At 34.1% G+C, this 25749-nt stretch overlaps 2 protein-coding genes across 2 annotated transcripts; one reads left to right on the forward strand and one right to left on the reverse strand.

The window, feature by feature from the left end:
- Nucleotides 1–579: 579 nt before the first annotated feature.
- On the reverse strand, nucleotides 580–4567 carry LOC120269802 (E3 ubiquitin-protein ligase WAV3-like). Its single transcript, XM_039276887.1, has 2 exons — nucleotides 4209–4567; nucleotides 580–2620 (listed from the first exon to the last, which is right to left on the reverse strand). Exons 1-2 carry the CDS (start codon nucleotides 4428–4430, stop codon nucleotides 746–748), a joined length of 2097 nt encoding a protein of 698 aa, XP_039132821.1. The 5' UTR covers nucleotides 4431–4567; the 3' UTR covers nucleotides 580–745.
- A 6876-nt stretch (nucleotides 4568–11443) lies between these two features.
- On the forward strand, nucleotides 11444–21795 carry LOC120275318 (protein ETHYLENE-INSENSITIVE 2-like). The gene is made up of 12 exons (XM_039281853.1): nucleotides 11444–11590; nucleotides 12400–12468; nucleotides 12533–12781; nucleotides 12987–13073; nucleotides 13174–13284; nucleotides 13366–13578; nucleotides 13797–13979; nucleotides 17388–19124; nucleotides 19212–19895; nucleotides 20063–20255; nucleotides 21200–21302; nucleotides 21411–21795. The coding sequence occupies exons 1-9, from the start codon at nucleotides 11444–11446 to the stop codon at nucleotides 19500–19502; spliced, it is 3087 nt and encodes a 1028-aa protein (XP_039137787.1). The 3' UTR covers nucleotides 19503–19895; nucleotides 20063–20255; nucleotides 21200–21302; nucleotides 21411–21795.
- Nucleotides 21796–25749: the final 3954 nt, after the last annotated feature.

The raw sequence follows: 25749 nt of genomic DNA on the forward strand, positions 1-25749 counted from the left end.
AAAGTTGATAATATTGAGAAGGTTTTCATCCACCTGTTACTTAATCCACCTATTACTTAATCCGTTGATATGCATTTCAAAAGAAGAAAAAAACATATAATAAATATTAGTCCAAAAAACTCAAATCCTCACTTGTATATAACAGTAATAACGGGTCTCTAATTGTTAATCCAAACTTCGTGTCATCCGGTGAGAATGCATAGATCAATTCTCAATCCACGGCATGTCCATAACTGCACTTATCGCATTTATAAAAAAAAAATCATATTTTTTCAATTCCACTTTTGAAGCATTCTCCGAGTTTTAAGAAAAAAACCAAAACCACATTTAAGAAAAAAACCAAAAGCATTCTCCAAGTTTATGCCTTTTACATCCAGAAAACACACAAACAAACAAATTCCAAGAAGAGAAGAAAAAAAAAAATGAAATAAATTCCCTACACAAATTTCCACTCTAAATCAATAACCTGAAAGGCTGAAACCCTAAAAGAATTAATCCTACCTATTTCGGATGCTTATTAATTGACAAGACAACAATTAGTTGTTAGACTGCATGATTCCTTTTGGTTGGTTGGGTTTGTTTTTTTTTTAACTGTATGTCTTCCCTCCATCTATATATGCCCAAACAAGAGAAACGAAACATACTTGTAAACAAACAGTACTCCCAGCTATATATCTTCATCAATGAGCAAGCAAGACAATGATACTGGATGGAGATTGCTTTGATTTAGATCACGTAGGAGGGCTTAGCTTGATGGCCAAACTGGTGAAGTAGTAGTAGTAGTTTGATGAGGAAAAGACAGTTGCTGGGAACGACTAACCATTTCAGCCATAGATGGAGTCTGATAATTGCAGATTGTTGTATTCAAGTCTGTTGAGTCCCCACGTGTGGTGGCTGTTTGCCGTAAGTGTGAACTCAAACCCGAGTACATATAAGCCCGTCCTGATGAATGATACCGTTGCGTACTTGCCATCCTCTCTTGCATATCTTTCAGTTCTGCATCCAATGCCATGCACATCTGATCACCTGACTGTGCTGCTAGAGACTCTAATATCATCAACCTGCAATTTTCAAGTATGGACACTGCCTCTGACATCTCACCCTGCTCTGCAACAGCCATGGCTTCACCCATGGCTTCTGCAGCGCAAAGCCGGTTCCTCTGCCGGTCCACTTCCATTGACATTAATATTGTTTGAGACTCTGTAACAATTACGGCCTGTGGCCTTGGGAGCCATACTTCAACAGATTCCAGGCATATTACTCTCTTTGAAACTGCATCTTTGTAAGAGCAGCCGATCTTGAGTAGAAGAGTACTTTGGTTTTGATCAGGTGGAACATTGACGGACAACAAAAAATTTCTCTCCTCATCTGCGTACAGTTGCCCAACACTGATGCTTCCTGTCCTCATATGTGATGCAACGTGATTTTCATAGTTCCCAGATTTGATATCTTTGAGCTGAATTCCGGGATGTATGCAATCCACAACCAACGTCATGTCTTGCACCACCACGCTTAGGAGCCCGCCAATGCACTGAGCAAACGCATCTTGTAGGACATTCTCAGATTCAATAAAAGAGAATGTTCCACCTGAAGTCTCTGAGATTAAGTGCAACATGCGGGCGTCATGATCCGCACCAAAACCAAATGCATGAACTGGCAGTTGATGGCCAGTGATACCCCTGAAGGATGGTGGCAGAAATGAAACGAGGTTTGACTGCGAGTTGTTATTAGATAATTCAACACCAACAGAAGAAGGAGCAACGTTATAGTTGTCATGACCATCAGAAAGGAGTACGATGCTGCAGACAGGGACCTTATCCTTGCGCTCTTCAATCACCTTGGCAGCCTTTGTGAGACCGTCAACAATGTTTGTGCCTCCCCTGGCAGTAAGAGAATTAACAGCTTGCAGAGCATGCTGTTTCCCGGATTCAGACATGAGACGGAGACCAAAAAGTCTGCTTGCAGTAGAGGAAAAGGAAACGACTGACAACCTATCGGAAGGTCCGAGATTTTGGATCACAAAACCCATGGCATGCTTCAGGAGTGCAAGTTTAGTGCCCTCCATGCTTCCACTGATGTCAAGGACGGTGACAAGGTCAATAGGCGCACGGGCTATTTGTGATTCAGCAGAGACTGTTGGAGCCCTGAGATGAATCAAGACAGCGAAATTTTCCTGTGAAACCGACTCTGGAATGGCTGAGTATTCAGTGTATGCATTGACATGCACCTTGTTAGTGCATTCATACAGTGCAGATTCAGTCATTTCAAGCTGCAGACCAACAGGCTCGTCATCATCGAAAACACGAGGCTCTGAAGAGTGACAGAAGTTTGCATTGCTTCGCTGTCTGTTGGTAGATCGGGCATGTATGTTTGAACTATTAAGCTCATCCTGAGGCAAATCTAATGGGCTCACTCTCGCTCTGCCTTGAGACTGATCATGTGGTTGGGAACTTTGGAATGGGATCTGCTTCCATTTCATCCTGCAAACTGGACATTTGAGGTTCCCGTGGTTCACATTGGATGAGATGCAGTAGAAGTGGAAGGCGTGTGAGCACTCCCCAGTGAAGATGGCCTCACCACGGTCACTTCTCATGGTGTCGAGACATATAGCACATTTTCCCTGTAAAGAAAGTAGATTTGAAACAGAGGAACCAAATAATCTAATGATCCATGGGAAGGACAGCCTAACATGGATGAATATATTCTAAACACTGGTCTCATGATTCTAAATTTGAAAAATTACAAAACAAAGAAAAATTGTAATCACTGTATCTTACGAATTAAAAATTGTAAAAATTCAAAATATATTTATCAATGTTCATGCTCAAAGATCCCAGCAAAAAGACGCCTGCTAGTCCACACTAGACCCCACAAAACGATAAAAAGGAAATATTTAATTCAATACAAAGCATGCAGTTCACTAAATAGGTACTGCCGTACTGGTATATGGTGTTCCACGCCCACAGGAACCTATGGCGAGGAAAACCATCTGATTTCGTGGTGGGAAGCATGCCCATAGAATTCTTCAATGAAAAAAGTAACTAGAATTTCAAACTTGCTTGCAAGCTAAGGTTATCTGAAGACGTCCACAAAACAGCAAGCAAGAAAGTCCAACATAGCTTTTAAAAGAGTTTGACCATCCAAATCACCAAATGATGGGTAAATCAAGGTTATACTTTTAAATTGCGTCTCCTTCTTGGACACTGAACCTTAGTACGTCCACCAACAATGGTCAAAAGACATGGTCAATTAAAAACACAAGGAAACATCAACTCCATGTGCTGCTAATCAACTTTGGAGAAATTAGAAAAAGGCAAAGCCAAAACTTTCTTATTCCCCAGATGAACTAAACAACATATAGTCCATAATTCCAAAACAAACAAAATGAAAAGGGTGGAAAAGTGTGAAAAAGAAGTACAAAAACAGATCAGCCAAAGACCATGATTTGAAATAACATCAAAAGGAGAAAAACAGCATGATGTTTTATCTATCAAAATCGTCGCTTTTCCTAAAAATGAAATAGCAGACTGAAATCCCATCCTAACCAGCAGTGTAAATTAGCACTTAAAATATCATAATGAAAACGAAAAATTCTCTAAAAAGGGAGAAGTACATATTTAGGAAACCATAATTTATCCATTTTATTAGAGAAACAATACTTATTTCAGTTATTTACCACGTTTTCTTAAAAAAAATATGTTTTATTAAAGAGAAAATAAAACAAAGATAAAGGCCCGAACGTGGCAAAATCGAATAAATAAAATCCAAAAAATTGTTCAATTTTAATATACAATTAAAAAGGTAACAAATCAAAAGCAAAAGGCAGAATAGAAAGAGACATTTAATAATTGCAGTAATTTCACCATCTAAATTAAACTTTTGGGTATTCTTTCAGTAAAAAAAAGGAAAACAAGCAACAACCGGAACCGGAAAGGTCCAGCCTTTTCATAACAATGGAAAAAATCATACTATGGAGAACATATCACACAGATCACAGACAAAATAAGAACAACAACAACAATAAAACCTAAGATTCAAAGAAATCTCATACATAATGAAGATTCAGAAAACCAATGTGAATGACGATTCAGACTTGCTATAAAAAATAAACACAAACATCGACCTAGAACGAAAAAACGAAAAAAAAAAAAAAATCAAAATTTCTATCAGAATAAAATACCAAAAAATAAACTTAGGAAAAGCCAAACCTCTGAAGCCATGCTCCCAGACCTGGACAACGAACTCCCCGAAAAGAACGACAGCGTCCTAGACCTCATCAAACGTGACCCCAAAGCCATAGTCATCCGAGACGAACCCGATCTACGCTCCTCAACCTCCCTGGACGATTCCGCATCGTCATCATCCTCAATCATCGGCAAGCAAAGCTTGGTCCTCAACGCCTGCTTGGCACTCCTCCATTTGTTTCCCATTGCGTGAGAGAGAGAGAGAGAGAGAGAACTAGGGTTAGGGTTTGGATCTCTTTGGAGGGATTGGAATTTGGAAGGATGGCGGGGAGAATGGCGTAGGTTTTATCAGGTGTGAGCGAGTCACGGGATCTCGTCTTAGAAGTCGGCGCGCCACAATGCGTATCAAAGGTAACGACTTTGCGCTTCTATAGCCCACCTTTTCACGGAATTGCCCTCATGCCTTCCTATTATTCACGTAATTGCCATTCCTATTTTTATATTCTTTCTTTCTTATTGAATTTTGATATTTCAAAATTATGGTTATTCGAAGTTTACTCTCTCTCTCTCTGTATCTCCGAAATTTTCCATATATAATTTTTCAAAAAATCATTAAATTAATATATATATATATATATATATATATATATATATATATATATACGTTATGAGCGTTATTTGCGGAAGCCCGTATAATCTTTGCTGGAAAAAAGGAGAGTGGAAGTAGTTGAAGAAGGTGCGCAGACTGTTAAATGCTTATCCAATGTCCCTATAAAACGTGCGTAGATTCAAAATATACGCACTTCCCAAAAGACGAGGGACTGCAGAGTAAAAATTTTTTTATTTGAAAAAAGTGGATAAACCATAAATTTATTAAAAAAGAGCGAACAGGGAGAAACAACTGCAGAGTAAATTTTGAAAAGGTATTCTATAAATTGCTAGATATATTTGATTTTTTTAAAAACTATTTTTAATCTATTTTTGTATTTTTTGATAATTCAATATTTGATCAACCAATTTATTATCTACTTAGATTAAACTATTAAAATACTACATGATAATATAATAAAACTTATCATAAGAAATGAGATAATTTGGATGCTATAGTTACTTCCTAATTTTTTATATATTATTAATTGATTTCTTATAATTAATTTAGAGCATTGACCCACTTGTGACAACAATCTAATTATATAATTTTTCAACCATAAGAATTTTTTCTGTCTTTATTAAATATGTAGCGTGGCCGCGTGGGATTTTACATGAGCAAGAGAATTAAGAAAGAATGTTTATAATTAAGAGGCCGGCCGGTGAGAGACTTGTGAAGGCTGCCTACCTATAATTATGACTAACAATTGGCTAAGAATATGGAGTTATCTCATTCTAGAAAAAAGTATTTCTTGTGAACAAAAATTAGCTTTTATTTATTATTTATTTTTGATAATTGAAGTCCAACTAAATTATGTAATTTGGCTCATCTGCAGCCAAAGTTTTTGACCATCTCCTCATGCATTGGTTTTCTTTAAAGATAATTTTATCAATTATCTCCATATATACATTTTGATGGTGATGGGGTCTATTATTATTTATATACTTAAGATATATATATTTATATATATATAGTATACCTCAAAACATAAAACCATGAGAAAATAATTATATAAAAAAAAAAAGAATATCAATCAGTGCAAGCTTTTGTTTGTTAGGTTTGACATTTAAGACAGTAAGCCAATTTAGTGTGCATGCCCACTCCTTCACTCACTGGCTATAACCTCATACATAGTCATGATCATTTGAATGAATAAAATAAAAAGTCTTCTATGAGAAGTTGAAGAAAAGGAAAAGCATGCAGTACTTGTATGTGTGTGTGTATATTTGGAATGAGAACATTTAGTCAAGTTGTTTTGGAGTACGTGATGGTAGGTGGCATGAATATGACGGACACTCAATTAATTTCAGAGAGAACATGAATGAGCTTCTGACTTTGGTTTACTTCAGTAGAGCATCATATATATATATCATGCTCATCTAGTTCCCTTGCAAACATGCATCATTTGTGCTTTGATTTTGTGCAACCAGTCACCCTCTTTAATTCAATTCACTTCCCATCTTTTCTAACTCATCATGCATGCATATGTCACCATGCAATCTCTCTTGTGAACCTGTGGAAAGCAAAAGAGACCTATGTATATATATATATATATATATATGCCTAGCTATATAGAGAGCATGCATGAGAAACTAAAGCTTAAATAAAATTAACTGTGTAATCATGATCACTCTTCATTGCCACATGTTTTGTTTTCTTTGAGAGAGAGAAAGCCTGAATTACAAGCTTTTGTGTTGACTTCTTCTCATAGTCTTTCATAAATTAATGGTTCCTTTTCCATATATGCTCACTTGTGGGGATGAGAATAACTTTTCTCATGAACATAGAACATGCATAGCCATGCTAGCTTTTGTCTTTAAAAAGTGAGTCTTTATGAAGTCTAGCTAGCTTGGTGTAGTGGAGTGGGCATATAGAGTAGTTAAGCTCCACTACAAAGAGCTTTAAGCCTTTAAGGATTACAATGTGCTTCTTATCATACATGCAAATCCTAATAATGCACATTAATTATAAAACCTTAATTATCAACTATGCATGCTATCATTTTGTTATAACTTGATCCTAAATTCTTCCGCTATTTCTCTTCAGTTTCAATGTTTTGGTTCTTGATTTCTGATCAAGTTCAAGCTTGCAATCTTAATGCACACTTATTTAATTATTATTTTAAGTGTCAACAAATTAAGCACAGGATAATATATATATATATATATCCTCTTGAGTTTAAAGGTTTGTTAGTTAATCTCACAACTTTGAATAAATTTCGTAGTCACTGATCATGTACTTTGGTATATATACAATATCTTCATGATTGATAAAAACCACCAATCTTTTGTCTTTGTACCAATAATATTTCAAAGAATTATATATATGATCACATCTTTGTACGTAGTTGAACTTTGAAAGCTAATAACAGAATATATATATATCATGTATGCATGTATGCTGCATCATGCATGGTTTCACAAATCATAACAAAATTGGATAATTTCAATAAAAATAGAAAGATAAGAATTCATTTAACGTGTTCTCACTGATATAATAATAAAAAACATATTAGAATGGGAGAGGTAGCCCCAAATTAATAAAATATATTTTACGGATTAATATGTTCGCTGAAAGCAGGGGTATCCTCTGTCATTAAGAAAGCCATAGAAAAATCAAATAGAGAAAATTCCATTTTAAGTCAGGCTCCTACACTTCTCATCTTGCCTCTATTGCAATTAAAAATATTGTAAGAATTGAGAATTGTAGTTTTTTTATATTCCAATTTATCTTTTTAACGTCCCAAATTTTTATTTATTGTCATTAAAAGAGTTTGTTTTTCGGTGTTTGGTTTCTCACTTCTAGTGGGCTGAATGTTGACACTTTTGTTGGTGCTTTATTTGTTGAGAGCTTTTTCTTAATGCATATTGTTTATCTATTTTTTCTAAAAATAAAAATAATAAAATAAAAGAGCTTGTTTTCATGTAGATAGGTATTGCTAATTATATATATTTTTTTCTAACGAAATTACATTTATTATGCTTGACTTTTAAATCCATTCAACGTCATTTGGTGCATTTTTTAGAGAAATCTCTTTACCGGAAAGGACATGAGTGTTAAATGTGCAATTACTAGTTTAGGGACTTTGAACTCGAGTCATCTTCAATTGCAAAAGCACATAAAACGTGGTGGGCTATGCCCCCATTCTTGATATCACTTGGTGTTATTTGCATCTATTGGAACATTATCATTACATAGATACTATATTTGCATATAACTTATTATTATTTTTTGATAAAAATAAATAAATTATAATTGTATTAAAATAAACAAATTAAATATACATAAAGTACATGATAACAATAGAGAAGCAACTACAAGCAGTGAAAACCTTTCTAACCAACTAGGTTGGTCTAAAAACATAGAGACATATTTTTTTAATTAAATAATTTTAAATTTAAATTTTTGTGTATGTAAAAAATATTAATTAGGAAATAATTTTTTTTTCATGACTCTCTGTTTTGAGTCAAAGCCTAAATGAAAGAAAATAAAAGAAAGACGAAGATTCCAACATATATATATATATATATACACTTATATATCTTCGGTAGATTAAAACTACTTATTTTTTAATGAATCTAATCGGAAAAATTATTTTCAGAAAAAGATTATTCTAATGAACTCCGAAATTCAGGAATTTTTTCTTTTATATTTTTTTTAAAAATGTCAAAAAAAACAAGTTGGTGAGTCACACCGTAGTACTCATTTGTTGAACAAGTCCGGGTCAAACGAGGCACTCCCTTCCATCGAAACCCTTTCAATCTTCGTCGTATCGATCGCATCCGTTCAAACCACATTGAGATTCGTGCCGTAATGATTAAAAACATTTCATTTAACCCGAAAACTAACCAGGAACACTCTACTCAACTACGTGTCAGTACCTTAATGGACAACCTGTTAAAATTATCCAATTAAAACTCACCACGTGTTTAGTGAGATGGGCCTGTTTAATCTTATTGTGTCCTTCGTCTCTCCCCGCCAACATTGACCTTCTCCCAAATTCCCATTCGATCTCGCTATATATAAACACATATCTCACACTTGTTTCTTCAAATCTAAATCCATCTTTTTTTTTTCTTTGCGCTTTCTCTTGAATCCATAGAAAGTTTCCATCTTTTTCCATCTAGATTCATACAAGAAGTTCAAAGGATGAATTGGGTGAGCAGGAAGATCCACCTCTACAATGTCACCATTGGGCTTTATATGCTCGATTGGTGGGAGCGCTGCCTATTCAGTATCCTCTTTGTGCTTTACATATGGAAATCTTCGTTAGGAGTTGTAATTTTTCATCTATTTATTTATTTATCTGATGGAAAGATGGGATTTTTTTTTTTTTTAAAAGTGGGTGGGTCTTAATCTGTTTCATAAAGTGATTTCAAGGGAAAGGTGGGATTTTGGGACATGGGCGTTTGTTTATTTGGACCAATTTGGGATTTGTTCTTGTCTATTTTCTGATTTGCGTGGTAATTTTAGCGGGAAGGTGAGATTTTGGGATCCGGGTGTTGAAGTTGATATATTTGCATTTAAAAATGAGTATTCCTTAATTCTGATAGACATATTAATGCTGGTGCTGCTTTGGTTCATCTGCTACAATGGGTCTCGATTTGCATCTCAGATTTACAACGGGTATGTTTCCTTGGATATGATTTAAGTTCAGATGCATTGTTCTTGATGGTTATGTAAGGTATTTGTTTGTTTATTTGTGTTGATTTTCTCTCTCATGTTCTGCTTAAGTTCTGAAAATTTGGCTTTGATGTTCTGACGATGTTTTTGTGTAATGTTATCATGATTACTATGGATGTTTCACTTTCATCTATTTTCAATGGCCTGCAAACTGTGAAGGCGAACAGCTTTTATGGTTATTTATCATGTTTTCTCTATACGTCTTCTATTTTCTTTTCCTTTTGACTGTCAAACTTACCTTATATATAATATATATATATATATATATATATATATTTAAGTATTCTATTGCTTTATTCTTTCAGCCATCTTATGCCAAAGTTTATGCTTGGAAACTCCGGAATTGTTGGTGCTGTGCCATCCTAATGGGCAACAAGATGAAGGAAGATGATATTGGAGTTTGCAACTGGAGTTAATAGAGTATGTCTTATTCTGCATGAGTGTTACTTGTTCTACCTGATCAGAAATTCTGTACAGTGATCTTCCCTGTCAGGATTTTTTCAATGGCGTTTGTAATGGTAAAAACTGAATGTAGGAACTGATTCCAAGAAAATAAATATTGTTTATCTGTGTCAATTTTCTTTTGATCATTTATGGTAGCTAACATGGTCCAGAATGTGTTCTTGACCTCTCTTTTGTGCTAATGCCTTTTATATTGTGTTTGAAAGACTATGGTTATGCAGAGCGAGTAATGGTTGTTTCTTATTTCCTTTTCTTAATACTATTGTGCTTTAAGCAAGTTTAATTTTTGCCGAGTTTGTGAGTTCATTTTAGCAAGTTCTTTTTCCTCTTTCTTGTTTCTCTATCCAACCCTTATGCTTTGAGCAGTGGTCATTGGAGGAGGATGATGTAGAATTTACATTCTGCTTTTTTCTGAACAAGGGCTTCCAACAGATTAAAATGTGTGACATTTTCAAATGTTGTGTTTCTTCTCAACCTTTTCTAGAACTGAGGCTATTAAACTCATAGTGCTATCTAATGCGTATTTGGAAATATCTTAGAGCATTGCAAATGTCAATGCGTAGAAATTGTTCAAACCTTGTCGTTTTAAAACGTCAGCATGGTGTAATGTCGTATGGCTCATTAAGGGAATGTGACAATATGTTTTTATTAATCGTTATGAACCGTTTAATTTGTCGTATTGTGCATGACAACTACTATACAATTCAGAGCTTCACATTAATTACGATAGACTGTATGGTTTAATGATTGCTACCGGTGCAGCTGCATTAAGAAATTTGAGCAGTTGCTTTGATGGTATTGTATTGATGATCTAAACTTGGCTAGATTGTTAATCCTATTGTTTTACTGATTCTGATTAATGTTCTTATATCTAAGGCTGAATCAGGGATGTTTTGATTCACTTGCCTGCCTATTTGCACATGCTTAACAGAACTCTGGTTTTCTTCTCTATCAACTTGTCCTATTTGATACTCCAGTGATAATGCTTATCCACTTGCTCATCCCAATAAGAAACAAAGAAATGTACTTGCAATGTTGGTTTATCTTTTGATTAACAGTGAATGATACTGTGTTTATTTATCAACTTACAAATCACATAAATTATAAAAAAATTTTTATCATCAAGCATCACAATAACAGAAAGAACTAGTGTAGTGAAACTTGTCACTATGCCATGAAGGATTCTTCCATGATAAAGCTTCAACTTGTTTCATACACATTGCACACAATGTATTAATGGCTGTTTTGATCCCGATTAGGAAAGAAGCTAATGCCTCTTTCATCCACTGCATTTTCCCCCTTTTTTTTGTTTTCCAAAAAAACAATTTTCAAATTTTGGCAAGTAGTGAGAGTGAATGACATAAGAAAGAGATGAACTCTGAAGGCAGTTCTCTTGGGCACTAGACGACGTCAACCCCATAAATGTGCCAAAGTTATTAAGGAAACCCTTGAATTGGTTCTATGGATGCTCTTATCTGTACCAGAGCGCTTCCTCTTTGTTAGATCCCTGGTGTTCCAGCAACAATTCACATTGCAAGTTCAGGCAGTGCTCTCTCCCTTTCTTTCTTTAGCGCTCTCTCTCTCTCCCCTTGTGAGTGCTGTGCTTGTGAAGGTTTGTAATGGGTACTGGAATATGCATTTGTTTATTGTTTCTGGCAATATAAAGGGACAGTGGGTTTTATCTCTTTCTCTTTTTTTTGGAGAATTTGTTGTTCTGATCCTTCAGTGGTTCAGCCCAGCGGTGTTGCTTTTTTTTTCCACATGTTCAGATGATTTGATATGTAGCAGATTTCTATCTTCTTTCATTATGAACATGTGATGTTTTATGGATAAAGATTCTTTTTTTTTTTCCTCAATCATGTTTTGGTGATTTTTATTTTTTGAGAATGGCATCTGTATGTTTCTTATAGAGTATGGATTTCTTTGATTAGAGGAAAGATGGGCATTTTAAAATGATCTCAGTCCTTTTTTTGTTTTTGGCTATTTCTTTTAGAGAATGGGTTGATCGATCAGGAAAGATGGCTCACTTCCCATCTTTTAATTGCTTGCCATCCGAATATGAACATTTTGTTTTCAGTTTGTGTTTCTTATTATTGATTTCTGTTGTTAGTCTCAGTGTTGATGGTGTAGATGTAAAATAATCATGTTTCCCCAAACATTGCTGGAATGGATGTATGGTTTTGGTCTCCTTTAATGGAAGGTTTTCTGTTTTCCAAAAATGCAACCTATACCATTTGATTCATTTGCCTTACACGCTCCTGTATTTTTATACCTTATTTTCCTTTAAAATTTTGAAACTTCTGGTATCTGAGCTTCTCTTTTCCTCGGTATTGATTTTTCAATTTTACCAACAGGATCATGATCACCATTAATAACTTTGCTTATTGGTTGATTTTAATGCTATTATATTTATGTTATTAGGAAGCATGTCTTGGGGAGAATATGGGGTTTCAATTGAGAAAAATTTTGTTTGTGGTTTCTACATCTCTTGTTAGTTTTTTCCTGCATAGATTAGTTAAACAGTAAGTGAACACATCATGATTCTTTCTGCCAGAGTGACTTACTGATTCTCATCAATATCCAGAGGTTGGCAATGGAGCTGCAGATTTTTGAAGTCATTGGATCTGTCCTTCTGATATGCGTTGGATATGTTGATCTTGGAAAATGGGCTGCAGCTATTGAGGGAGGTGTTCATGTTGGACTTGATCTCCTGCTAGTTCTAGTTATCTTCAATTGGATTGGCATTTTCTTCCAGTATATTGCGATTCGTATTAGTCTTGTTACAAATAAGAGCCTTGCACGGGTAATTCTTACACCTGATAATGCTTTCTTAAATTACGTTTGTCGCTTCGATAGAGACAATGATGAGTCTGGTGAAAATGTTACTCAGAATTATGGTTTCTTATACAGCAAGGCCTTCACTATTTTCTGTTTACATGTTGCTGTAGTATAGTCTTCCACTCCACACTAATTGTTAAGTAACCTATTGCTTTCCTCTTTTGCTAAAGATTTGCAGAGAAGAGTATTCGAACTTCACATGTGTGACATTGGGAGTTATAGTGCTGATATCCATGATAACGTCCCAACTGTCAATGGTACTCTTTGTACTAATCATTGGAGTTTACTATTTTGCTTGGAATTACTGACTCTTTTGACTCTCAGTAAAGACTGAAATGTGCTTTGATATAATGCTAGATTTTGGGTGCTGCATATGGACTCAACTTAACTTTTGAGATAAGCCTGCCCCATTGCATGCTTTTCTCTGTGACTGTCATGTCGGCTTCTTCGTTTCTTAGTCTTTTTTGGGTAAGTACTAAAATTTCTCAGATAAGTTTCAAGGACCTAGGATTACACACTTTTCATATGATTGAGGTGCACGATCTGCAGCAAACCAGCAAAATAAAGGCAGCATGCATCAGCATATCAGGCTTCACATTGTTCTTTTATGTATTTGGAACCCTCATCAGCCAGCAAGACAATCCATTGCCCCGGCATGACAATCCCTCTTGGTTGAACGGGGAGGCTGCTTACGCAATCATTGCGCTTCTTGGTGCGAATGTTATGCCCCACAATTTGTACATCCAATCTTTACTTGCACAGGTGAACTTATTCTAATTCTTATGCCTTTTCCTTTCTTAAATTGCTTGAAGTTGCCTTTATGCTCTGTAATTGTTTGTTCCTTTTCCTTATCAGTGTATTTGATAAATCTGTTACTTTCTCTTTCGTCTATAATCTAAAATTTTGTTTCAATTCTGTCGCAAAAAAAATGCCATGGTCCTTTATAACTCAGTTCACTTCTTTCCTTGATTCAACGACAGAGAAGGACTCTAAATGGAAGCATAAATTCCTTGATCATTGATCAATGTTTCACTATGTTGTTCACTTTTACTGGTATTTTTCTGGTAAACTATGCGGTGGGGAGCTCAGCAATAGTTATCTTATTCGAGAACTTGGGACTTTCGGTACCTAATTTTCAAGATACCTCCATGTCGATGGAGCAGGTTTTCTTTTTCTCATCTTTCATTTTAAACGTTCATTTTATTTATTGATTAAATCTATGTTTTGATTGTTTGCAAGAAAATGCTTTATACTTTAAATTTAGCTGGCCATCTTTTCTTTTTTATCTTTTTCTGTTGGTGAATTTGCAAAATGGTTGAAATTGTCTATCTTGATTTGCATGAAGCTAGTTTTGTTCATTTATTTTAATTAGGATTACTTATTTTCTTGTTCTTTTCAGTTTGTTTTTTAATGATCTTATTCAAAATTAGCAAGCTTTCTTAAAATATAGATATTGCCCTTCCTACAGTCCTGTTAAAAAAGCAGCTGTGTCTCAAAGTTTTCTTTCCAAGGGACTTGTTGTAGGTGTTATTTGCTTCTTAGCATCACCTTCCTTACACTAGCTGTTTGTTGTCTCTGATATATGTTGAGACTCCTAATTTAGAATTAGAGCACAGAGAGGATAAAGTAATTCTGGCACCAATAAATCATAAAAAATGACATAACAGAGAGAAAAATAAAAATGTCTTGAAGGGAGAAGTGAATTTCCTGATAGGATGTTTTTGGCCAACTACTTGTCTCCTTGTGTCGCCTACGAATGGAATTGCTTCTTTCAGAGGGAAGCACTTCAACAAGAATATTACATGATTTCATGTCATGATCTTGGATGTGAGTTATTCATCAAGAACATTTGTGACATAATAGACATGATGATTGTTGTGGTCGATGATCATTCTTATATTTTCACTCTTGCTTCCTTTTATCAGATTGACCCTTTTGTATGTTGCTATTGTTCAACTTTCAAATTCTCCATTGATCACTGCCCAAATTAAGTGTCCCATTCTATATCATCTTTCTTTCTATTGTGCAAGTTCATCATTGTTTTATTTTCGATATGCAGAGAGCTAGAGATGCCCTTGATATAGTCAACTGTTCCATGGTTGAAATTCATTTTCTAATAACCCAGTTGTTGGTACTTCAATTCCGGTTGAAAACTGGTCCAAAAATGGTATAAAAATTGGTTAACCAATTTCCATTTTACTTGCTGAACTAATTTTGAATCCTCAATTAGATTTTGCCTTACATATCACGATATAACAAAATGTCATATTTGTTAAAAATTGTTATGTCTAAAATGATACAAGGCTAACTTTACAAAGAGTTGATGCTGTTACAAAAGGAAATTCTTAAGGTTACTGAAGGTGGCCCTAACTCATCTACCAATGTTGATTATATATATATATATATATATATATTTTAAAAGTTAGTGCATAGAATAAAAATATTCAATCGACAAAATCCTCCTGATTTTACTTGCTTCGTAGTTGTTTCTTCTCCCTCAAGGGTTTTGACATATTAAATAAGATGTATTGAGCCCTTATGTTTGATGTAATTTATTAAACCAGCCAATTACCCGTAAGCTGGATCTTTTAAAATGCACTTAGTGCAAAAATGTAAATGCCCCTCACTAGTCTATTGAAATTCATGCATTTTTCTTTTGTTATCATAAAGTGTACATCAAGTCATCTAGTTTCAAACTGTTACTGAAGACCAAGTTTGGATCTGCTTTCACCATGCATGACAATACAAAATCAAACTTATTATTAATCCAGAAGATGTATCAAGGTGCCACAGATATATAAAATTATAGAACAAGATGTTATGACAATTAATGAGTAGTTTTCTACATACATATAACAAGACAGCAAGTAGACTGAAGCTAGGGCTGACTTTACTAGAATTGGAAAAAGATTGAAAATGATAAGTTTAAATATTTAAATGAATTGAAAGTATGCCACCTAGACATATACTACAGGTTTGCAAGAAGTTTTTAAGCATTGAGCCCCCTTGATAGCTTTTTGTGATAATAGAATCAAATTGATACTAAATATGCAATGATCTATTTATTTTGCTGCTCATACTTAACTGCTTCATTTGTTATTAATTTATGTGATGATGTAAATGATACACCAGTAATGATCAAAACTTCTATACATGTTGATAATGATATTATAAACATCTTGAGCTTTTACATGTTCTTGATTATTATTAGTATTTAAAAGTTCTATAGATTCTTTTATTAATCCCTCATTTTTTGTGAATTGGTTAATACTGGTGTTTGTTTTTTTATACTTCAACCCATCACATAGGACTTCAAATCAAGTCTTCGTATTTTTAATTAGTTTGAATGCCTGCCTGGCCATTGCCTAGACCAACATTTCTGTCAAATCACTTGACAATACCGCAATCCAGGATACTTAAATGTGTTTTCAGGTCTTTGGTTGATGCATAACTAATTATATATAATTTATAATTTACATATGACCTTAACATTTAGACTTTTGTCCATTAAACATACAAGTTCGGGATAAATTTTGGTTAATCTGACTTCTATTGAGTTTTTTTTTTTGGATGGATAGGTTGAAAGTGCTATTGCAGGGTTGACAATAATAGGAATCATGGCCATTGTTGAATTCAAAAACTTCGCCATTATGGTTAGAGTTTAATTGCCCCATAAGTACTTACTATATATGCAATGGAGGTACACCCAGATAGGATGAATGCATTAAATGAGTTAGAGTCGGTTTCGATATAAATATAGGCCAATGGTTTCTGTATCCTCTCATTCTAAGAGACGAGACGTATTCTGGAGTGCTTAAATCTTCTTCTTCTTTCTTTTTTATCATAGAGTGATACTGTGCGATCAAAGTCTGTTCAGTGCTTCTCCTGTGTTTAGGGTGTGGAGTGATTTCTGTACTGGGCTTCTGGGTTTGTTTATTCTCTGCTTACACTCTTTCAGCATGCTCAGTTTTTCAGTATATCTGTTTCTATTTCCATCAACTAATTTTTCTGGATGGATTCTGTGAACTTTTTTATTGTATCCTTTCAATTTTGTAGATTTATGTCATAATATGTTGTTTTGTCGAAGGTTTGCGTATCCTCTCATTCTAAGAGATGAGAGGTATTCTGGAGTGAGTAGATCTTCTTTTTCTTTCTTTTTGATCATAGAGTGAGACTGTGCGATCAAAGTCTGTCCAGTGCTTCTCCTGTATTTAGGGTTTGGAGTGATTTCTGTTTTGGGCCTTTGGGTTTGTTTACTCTCTGCTTACATTCTTTCAGCCTGTTCAGTTTTCCAGTATATCTGTTTCTAGTTCCATATACTTATTTTTCTGCATGGATTCTGTGAAATTTTTAGTTCTGTCTTTTTTGATTTTGTAGATTTATGTCATAATATGTTGTTTTGCCAGAAGAAAATGACAGTTCTTTTTCATATATAATATATATATAGGATGATTCCAGTTTTGAACCATTTCTGTGATTTTCTTACTACACTCTATGACTGAGTTTCATATCTTATATAATTTATGCGAATCATATGATCACACATTTATCTTGTTTTCGTTCTGTGGCAGATATACGGAAATCCTGGAGCTTTACTTCTCTTTCTTGTGCTTTTTTGGTTATCTTGTCTGATAACTAGTTTAGTTCAGCATAGTTGTTGGGAAGTGATTTCTCTTCAACTCTTTACAGAGGAGTTCCCTGTTCCAGTTCATCGCGACAGAACGGTTAAGAGTTTCATCCTCATTGTTATACTTTATCACATTCATACATTGAGTTTTGAGGGGATCTATCAGGTGCTTCTCTTTTGTCAAGTTCTATTGGGCATACTTCTACCATCATCTATTATTCCTCTTCTTCGGGTTTCTTCATCGACATCTCAAATGGGGGCTTTCAAACTCTCTCGGTCTTTGGGGATGTTAGGTTTGTCTCTGTTTGTTACTATGGTCATTGCTCAAGTCGTCTTTCTGCTGGAGCTTGTATGTGGACATAGTTCATGGGTGGCTGAGCTCAGGGGAGATACAGGAAGTGGCGTGACACTCACCTACATTATCCTTCTTGTCCTCACAATCATGTCTTTGAGCTTCATCGTGTATATGGCCTTCATGCCATTCTGGTCATCGACCAATACAGCAGGTACTCATGCATTTGATCTTGACTTGCAAATGATTCAAGTGGAGCTACCTGAGCTCGAAGAAGCAGGTTCTGATAGCACACATGATCCCACTGTCGCTAATCTTCAAGTACAACCTATTGAACAAGCAGAATCTAATTGTGATGAGGCCTTTCCTTCTACACCTAGTATGAGAGGGAAAGGTGTAAGCACAAGTGATGATGTAGGAGAGTTTGCATTCACTCGTGCAGCAAAGCGCCAATTTGCTGCCATCCTTGATGAATTCTGGGGCATGTTCTTTGATCTTCATGGGAAGCTGACGATAAATGCGCAGAACCTTGGATTAGACATTTTGTTTGGTCTGAGTTTGGAGGCCCCCAGAACATTTCCTAGAACCCATGCAAACAATGGCGCACAATCTCGCCAGAGCACTTCTAGTGTTTTTGCTTCATTCTCAGCTCAAGAGGGAGCTCCATTTTGGGCACGTAATGCAGAATCAAATGATTCATGGGGCATGCCTTCTCGTCAACCTGATAATTCTGGTGCTGATGCTCATATGGAACAAGATGAAGGTGGTCCACCGGCTATCTTTTATGTGGAAGATCCATCGGAAGCCGGATTGGAGTTTGAGGATGCTCCGCCTGCTGAATCTTCTGCTCCAGATTCCGGTGCAGGCGGGACATCTTCAGGACTGAATTATCCAGAATCTCGGTTTGCTGCACCCGGACAACCTTTTAACCCGAGTTCTCCCTGGAGTCTACTTCCATATGAGCAGCACTTTCGCCCATTGTCGATGACTGATAATAGAACAGACACTGGAATGGATTCTGAGGAAGAATTCTATGCCAGTGCAGAATCAGAAATGTTTCTCCTAAATTCCTTCAGAGCTTGTATCATAAAGCTCTTGAAAGTGGAGGGAGCTATCTGGTTGTTCAGACAGAAAGGTGGCGCTGATGAAGAGCTGATAAACCAGACAGCGGAGGCAGAGAGAACGAAGAACAGAGAGGAAGATGGCGTTGAGGATGCTGGTTTTGGGAACTATCCTCCTCTTCCCTTCTGCGGCGATAAATGTATCTGGCAGTTTAGTCTCATTATCAGTTTTGGTGTTTGGTGCGTTCGTCGGATATTAGAGCTGTTACTCACTGAGAACAGGCCAGAACTCTGGGGTAAATACACTTATGTTCTCAATCGCCTCCAGGTCTGATTCTCTCTAAAACTTTTTATCAGCTTTTGATTGTCTTGGATGCATGCATTGTGATACTAGCATTTTGAATCTCTGATGCAGGGAATTCTAGCACCTGGATTTACTCAGGTGAGGATTGTGCTCAAGCCATGCCACTGCGTTCAACTCACCGAAGCAATCATGCCTGCCTTTGAAGAGATCCAATGCGGGCCTGATCAGCACCGTACAACTGCAGAATCAATCCTGCGCCTGTTAAATCAGGTGGAAGCTGCGATATGTAGCCGTAAAGGCAGGGCAGGCACTCCGGCAGGTGACATCGCCTTCCCCAAAGGAAAGCAGAACCTGATATCGGTCTTCAGGCGTTACAAGAGAAAGCTCTCAGGCAATGGTTAACTAGTGTTCGGAATTCTCCCTAGTGGACTAGCAGGGGATGATGCATCTTTAGAATAATAGAATCCCTTTCATAATGTATCATCTAGTTCATGCTTTGTGAAATGAAGTTGTCGGGACCTTTGTTGTATTTACTTCCTAAGAACTTTTTTTATCTGTAATAAAAAGTATTCAGAATTGAAATCAGGTGCTTGTCATTTTCTAAACATAAATAAGTGGGTGTAGGCAATAAGGGTGAAAGTAACACTTCCAGTTGACAACTGGTGCCAGTAAATGGTTTGCTTGGAAATTTCCAGATAAGCTGATTTGTACTCTTGCTCTATTTTCTTCTTCATTTCTTGCTTTACTACATCATCAAGATCAGACATCTCAAACCAAGCTCTTGCTTCTTCAGAGGTATGGTTCCCTTCTTCTCTCAGTTATACACAACTTTGTGAATTTTGTTTTGATTGAAGAGCTTTGTTTCAGAAATACGAAATACTACCTCTTCTTTACAACTTGAATCTCAACAGTTATTTATAACTTGTTGCTTATTAACCGATGATGAATTAGTGTTTAATTAGGATATTGAGGGAAGAACATGGGTTTTGTGATTGTGATATCCTTGCCACTGCTTATTTTGATTGTGATCATCGCTCTAGCATGCTACCTTTGCGGCAGGGGAGGCTGTTAGACGTACCGGCCTGCCCAATTCTCCGGCTTGCTTGCTTCTCCTCCTGTTTTGCCCCAAGATAAAGTTCTCCCGGCTTATAATTAGTAAGAGCAATCATGTAATACTAAAATTTTCATCTCTTGTAACTCATGTGATCATATATATCAGCAATGAATGAATGCAGAATTGTGTCCATTCTTGATATGCAGTTGACATTTCTTGATTGACATGATTATGTTCGGCAGAAATGCACAAAGTTGTTCATTTACTGAGTTGCAGAAATGATATCCTGTTTCTTTGTCATTATTCAAGTACCTGTTTACTTAATTTATACTCATTGTTGTGTGATTAACATGACCCTTTTTTTTCCTGTAAACTTTGCATTTTCTACCCTTTTTTTTTCCTAAACTTCCTCTCATTCCACACACACTGTCTAAAGAACCTAGAAAAAGTACATACATGGTTGTAATTTTTTTTTTTTTAGATAAAGACAATAATTGGCCCCCCCCACAAACTCACAAATATAGAGCATTGGGTTTGCAACTGGACTGGCTCCAAGATCACTGTTAAAACTGGCCTAGACCAAGGCTTAATCCAAACAAAGCAAGTTTGCTTGAGAAACATAGTCTCATATTAGCCATTGAAGAACATATTCGCCATCTTATATATCTCTAGTTCCTTCGCTCTTTTATCTACACAATATGTTTAGTTACATATTTGATTTGCATTTAATGTGATACCTGATTTGTTTGTTTTATTTATTTTAACTGATTATGGATCTTTCATTTATCAGCTTGAGTTTTTGAATTGAATTGAGCTTAGTTCATATGTTTTGATTTACGTCTAATATGATTTAAATATCTAGGTTGGATTATGCACTATATTTATCATCTATACCCACTTATCATCTCTAATCAGCAGGATTAAAATTCCTAATCCTTCATTGTCTTCATTTAGTAAAATTAAAATTAATTAAGTGTTAAGTACAACATATTAGTTGCCAAGCGGTGCCAGTATATATATATATGGTTTGCTTTGAAATTTCCAGGTAAGCTGATTTGGACTCTTGCTCTATTTTCTTCATTCATATCTTGCATCACTACATCATCAAGATCAGAGACATCTCAAACCAAGTTCTTGCTTCTTCAGAGGTATGCTCATCCTCTTCTTCTTCTTCTCTGAATTTTGTTTGGATTGAAAGAGATTTGTTTCAATTTCTATAGTTTTCTTTTCTAACTTGTTGATTAGTGTTTAACTAGCTAGGATTGAGGGAAGAACATGGGCTATGTGATTGTGATATCCTTGCCACTGCTTCTGTTGATTGTGATCCTCGCTCTAGCATGCTTCCTTTGCGGCAGGGCCAGAGGACGTTATGAGACACACCGGCCGTCCCAGTTCTATGGCCCTCCTGCTCCTGCTCCTCCTCCTCTTCCTGTTATGGCCCAAGAAAAAGTTGTACAAGCTTAATGAGATAAAGAACAGAACAATCTTGTAATGCTGAAATTTTCATAGCTTGTAACTCATGTGATCATTATCAGTAATAATTGAATGACTGTAAATATTGTGTTCATTCTTGATATGCAGTTAACAGTTCTTGATTGACATGATTTATGTTTCACAGAAATGCACAACTAACTTTGTTCATGTACCACATTGCAGAAATCATGTACTGTTTAATTTCTTAATCATTATGCAGGGATCTGATTTCTTAATGACATGATCAGTTCTTTTTTTGTTTTTTCTGTAAACTATCAGAAATGAATGAAGGTATAATTGTGTCAGTTCTTGATATGCAGTTTGACAATTCTTGATTGACATGAACTTATGTTTGGCGGAAATGCACACAGATGTTAATCATGTACCAAATTACAGAAATCAAATACTGTTTCTTTGTCATTATTTAAGTATCTGTTTTCTTAATGAAATAATCTTTTTTTTAATTTTTTCTGTGAACTTTCCATTTCTCATTCCAAGCTCACAAAGATGGACTATTTTGTTGGAACTGGGCTAGCTTTTTAGCTCTTAAGTTCAGTGTTAAAACTGGACTAGCCCACTGTCTAGTTCAAATTATACGCCTAAACAAGCAAAGTTTTCTTTTTAGAAAATAGATAAATCATAAGTATATTAAAGTTATTATTATTTTTTGACAAAGTTAATAAGCCACATTATTTAAAGTGTTCACCATGTTTGAGATGGGATTTGAACACATAAACTTCTATATGGGACTTTCTTACTGTTGGATTACACTAATATTGACTAAGAATATCAAAATGAAAAAAAACATATATTGGTATATAATTTTTTTTAACACAACATCAATCATAATTTAAATATAAAATTATAAAAGAAAGTATGAAAAGATATAATAATAAAATTAAAATTATAAAATTATAAAAGAAAATATAAAAAGACATAATAAAAACAGTGAGACAATGAGATAACAAACAGTCGGTATAGATCAAATTAGAATTGTCCAATCAACACAAACATCAAATAGTAATTATTGAGTATGAGGTTATATTATATGATATATCTCTAATTAAAAAAAGGCTATAATTATATTAAACAAACAAAATTTGATGGAGAAATATTTTTGTGCATTAGCCAGTAAGTTAAACAACATGTTTGGTGATTTTGATTTATTCATAACTATTCATTGTTTTCATTTAACCAAATTAATTAAGTGTTATATATAACATATTAACATATTGACCATGAAAAATTGAGATTTGACTTTAATATCTGTATATTTTATGATTTTAAAAAAATCAATTTTGATTTATGTGTGTGAGCAAAACTTTTTTTTTTTTGGTTCTACCTGATAAAAATAGGTAAATAGTGTGCAATCCAGAATTAAATAGAAATAGTCTTCATTGGTTAAAAAAAAGGAGGGGGAACAAAAAAAAAAAAAAATTAATAGCCTGAATGAGATGTAGTGAAATATAATTGATATAAAAACAAATCTATAATTGAAATGGATTAGAATTGCAAACAGATCATTATCCAGAATTGAATGGCTCAAAAGGTTTTGTCATATCGTCCACTGTAAATTTGCTATTCATTATTAATCATTGATTAAGAGCTATAATTATCATTGCCCATGATTGATTTAATGGAACAATAACCATGCTTGTTATATTTGATTAATGACCAAAGCGTGGTGCGAAATTAATGTGATAAACGATGATATTGATATTCAAGCAAGTTATTATTTTGATAACAATAAATAAAAAATATCCATTCAAATTCAAGCAAAGGTACACAAATAGAAAGTAAAAAACTAAAGATAAATTAGCGATACGGAACACACTTTAGCCATGGAGTAGTTTACTCCATCAGACAACCTGGGCAGACCAACGATTTCAGGTGACAGTCTTCACCAGTCCAGTTATTGCTCTTCTTCATTCTCCTTTCTTTGTCTTCTCTCTTCTTTTTTAATTTTGAGCTCCTCACCACTGGTGAAAGTCTCTTTGCTCTTTGTGTGTTGTTGTTGTTTCTGTTATTTTTTATTTCTCATGTTTTTGTTTTCGTTTTTAATAATTTGTGTTTTTATCCATTTTTATTTCACTAAAGATAAAATAAAGACTCATTGGAGTGCTAACAACCTCTAAATTTATTGATTTTAGATCTTCTACATAGGTTGTTTTTATTGTTGGGGTATTAACTCTATGTTTGTTCACTCTTGGTACGTAAATTGTTGATATTTCATAAAAAAAAAATAATACTAATAAAATGGATTAGAATGACAAATAAATTGTGAGATCATAATATTGAACAGTTAATGCCATCAATTGAAAGGTGGATGACAATGTAATATTTGTTTAATGACAAAACATCATGCCATGCATGATGTATGATAATGTCTTTAATAAATAATTGTAAATAATTTTGATAAAAATTAATAAACAGTATCCATTCAGATATCAATTAAAAAAAATAGTCTTCACCACATCAAGTGAAGACAGTAAATGATCATGCAAATGTGATTAACATTTTCATTAAATTGATTTTGACTAATATAGGACTGGTTAATAACATCAATGTTAAGATAATTGATATAAAGATGAAATTAATGGATTAGATTGACAAATGGCTCATTCACTTGAATTTAATGGTCCAACAAATAAAAAATATTGTCATATCATGCATTACTGTCTTTGATTAAGAACCATGGAAGGTAACTTTCTGTTCATGATATTTTTTTGTTTTTATAAAAGTGAATAAACCACATTCATTAAAAAGTTGTTTATGATATTCATATATCATATTATATTTGTTTAATTATAAAAAATTATTGCGAAGGGTGTGATCAACATGTGAAAAAGAAATTATTGCGAACCATGTTATATTTTTGTTTAATGAAATAGAAATATGACCATATGTGATCAACAATGAATAAAAAAAAAAAGAAAAAAAACAATGAATCATAAATATATATGGAGCCATGCTATATAGAATTCGTTATTTATCACGTGTAAACCCATCGAATTCGCTATTATTTCTCTCCTTTATATATATATATATATTTGTTTTTTTTTATTTATCTAATGCAATAAAAACAATAAATACGACTAGTAAGTTGACATACATAGTTATAGCTTATAAATATGGTTTATTTTACCAATTATTTTTCACTTATTTAAAAAACTTGTCTAGTTATTAAATTGTCAAAATATATATATATATATATATATATATTGAGGTCAAGTTATTTGTTTAGTTTTGTTTTTGCATCACTGCACAAGTCTGTACTTGTCATTCTTTTAATAAAAATATGATTTAACCAATTTTTTTTTAAAGAAAACTTGACTATTTGGAGGCTATTATATATATATATATATATATATATATATATGAGGAATTACAATTCACTGAATTAGTACTAATCTGTGGGATTGAGAGTGAATTCAAAATTTGTCCAAATTTTGGTAAATTTGATACCAAAGCCTGTGAGGGCATGAATGTTGTTGCATGATCTCAATGTTAGCCGTAGAAGTGGATGCATGTTGTTTGGATGACAGGTACAAAAATGAGTGGAAATGCGATGTTCATTAATTCTTTTTAACTTTTGTTTTTAAATAAATAAATAAATACATACAAAACAATGTCCAATAAATATATAGAAAATCAAAATCATTTTCATGATTTATTTTCATACCACTTTCACAACTGCTCATATGTGTGTGTGGATATGTATGTATTTTTCTTTTTTGAATAATGAACTCAAACATTTTTTTTTTAATGTAAAATGTCTTGTAATATATAAACATTCAAATTAGTTTTGTATAAAAAGTAGCTTTACTGAAACATGAGGGATACATTCATCATCCTTTTTTTGTCCATTGCATCATTTAAAATAAATAAACAAAAAATGAGTATTTATGAGGAAGGTAAGTAAACATGATATTTATATGTTTATTTATATATTTGCTCATATATATTCCACAAGTGCAAATCAAGGCAGCAGTCTTGTTGGAGTGACAATTCCTTGACCATTTCTTTGGACTCTATATATACACGTATATTTATATATATATTATTACAATATATGTTACATCTGAAAAAAATAGAATAAAGAAAAATTAAAATGATACTCCC

This window comes from Dioscorea cayenensis, chromosome 2 (assembly GCF_009730915.1).
Source record: "Dioscorea cayenensis subsp. rotundata cultivar TDr96_F1 chromosome 2, TDr96_F1_v2_PseudoChromosome.rev07_lg8_w22 25.fasta, whole genome shotgun sequence".
Classification (NCBI taxonomy): Eukaryota; Viridiplantae; Streptophyta; class Magnoliopsida; order Dioscoreales; family Dioscoreaceae; genus Dioscorea; species Dioscorea cayenensis.

Excerpts from the sequence above, each read along its gene's own strand:
- LOC120269802 (XM_039276887.1), bottom strand. The coding sequence starts at position 4,430 with ATGGGAAACAAATGGAGGAGTGCCAAGCAGGCGTTGAGGACCAAGCTT. Across the intron at positions 2,621-4,208 it reads CTGGGAGCATGGCTTCAGAG|GGAAAATGTGCTATATGTCT; the intron begins GTTTGGCTTTTC and ends CTTTCTTTACAG.
- LOC120275318 (XM_039281853.1), top strand. The coding sequence starts at position 11,444 with ATGCTCTTATCTGTACCAGAGCGCTTCCTCTTTGTTAGATCCCTGGTG. Across the intron at positions 13,074-13,173 it reads TAACGTCCCAACTGTCAATG|ATTTTGGGTGCTGCATATGG; the intron begins GTACTCTTTGTA and ends ATATAATGCTAG. Across the intron at positions 13,980-17,387 it reads CCTCCATGTCGATGGAGCAG|ATATACGGAAATCCTGGAGC; the intron begins GTTTTCTTTTTC and ends GTTCTGTGGCAG.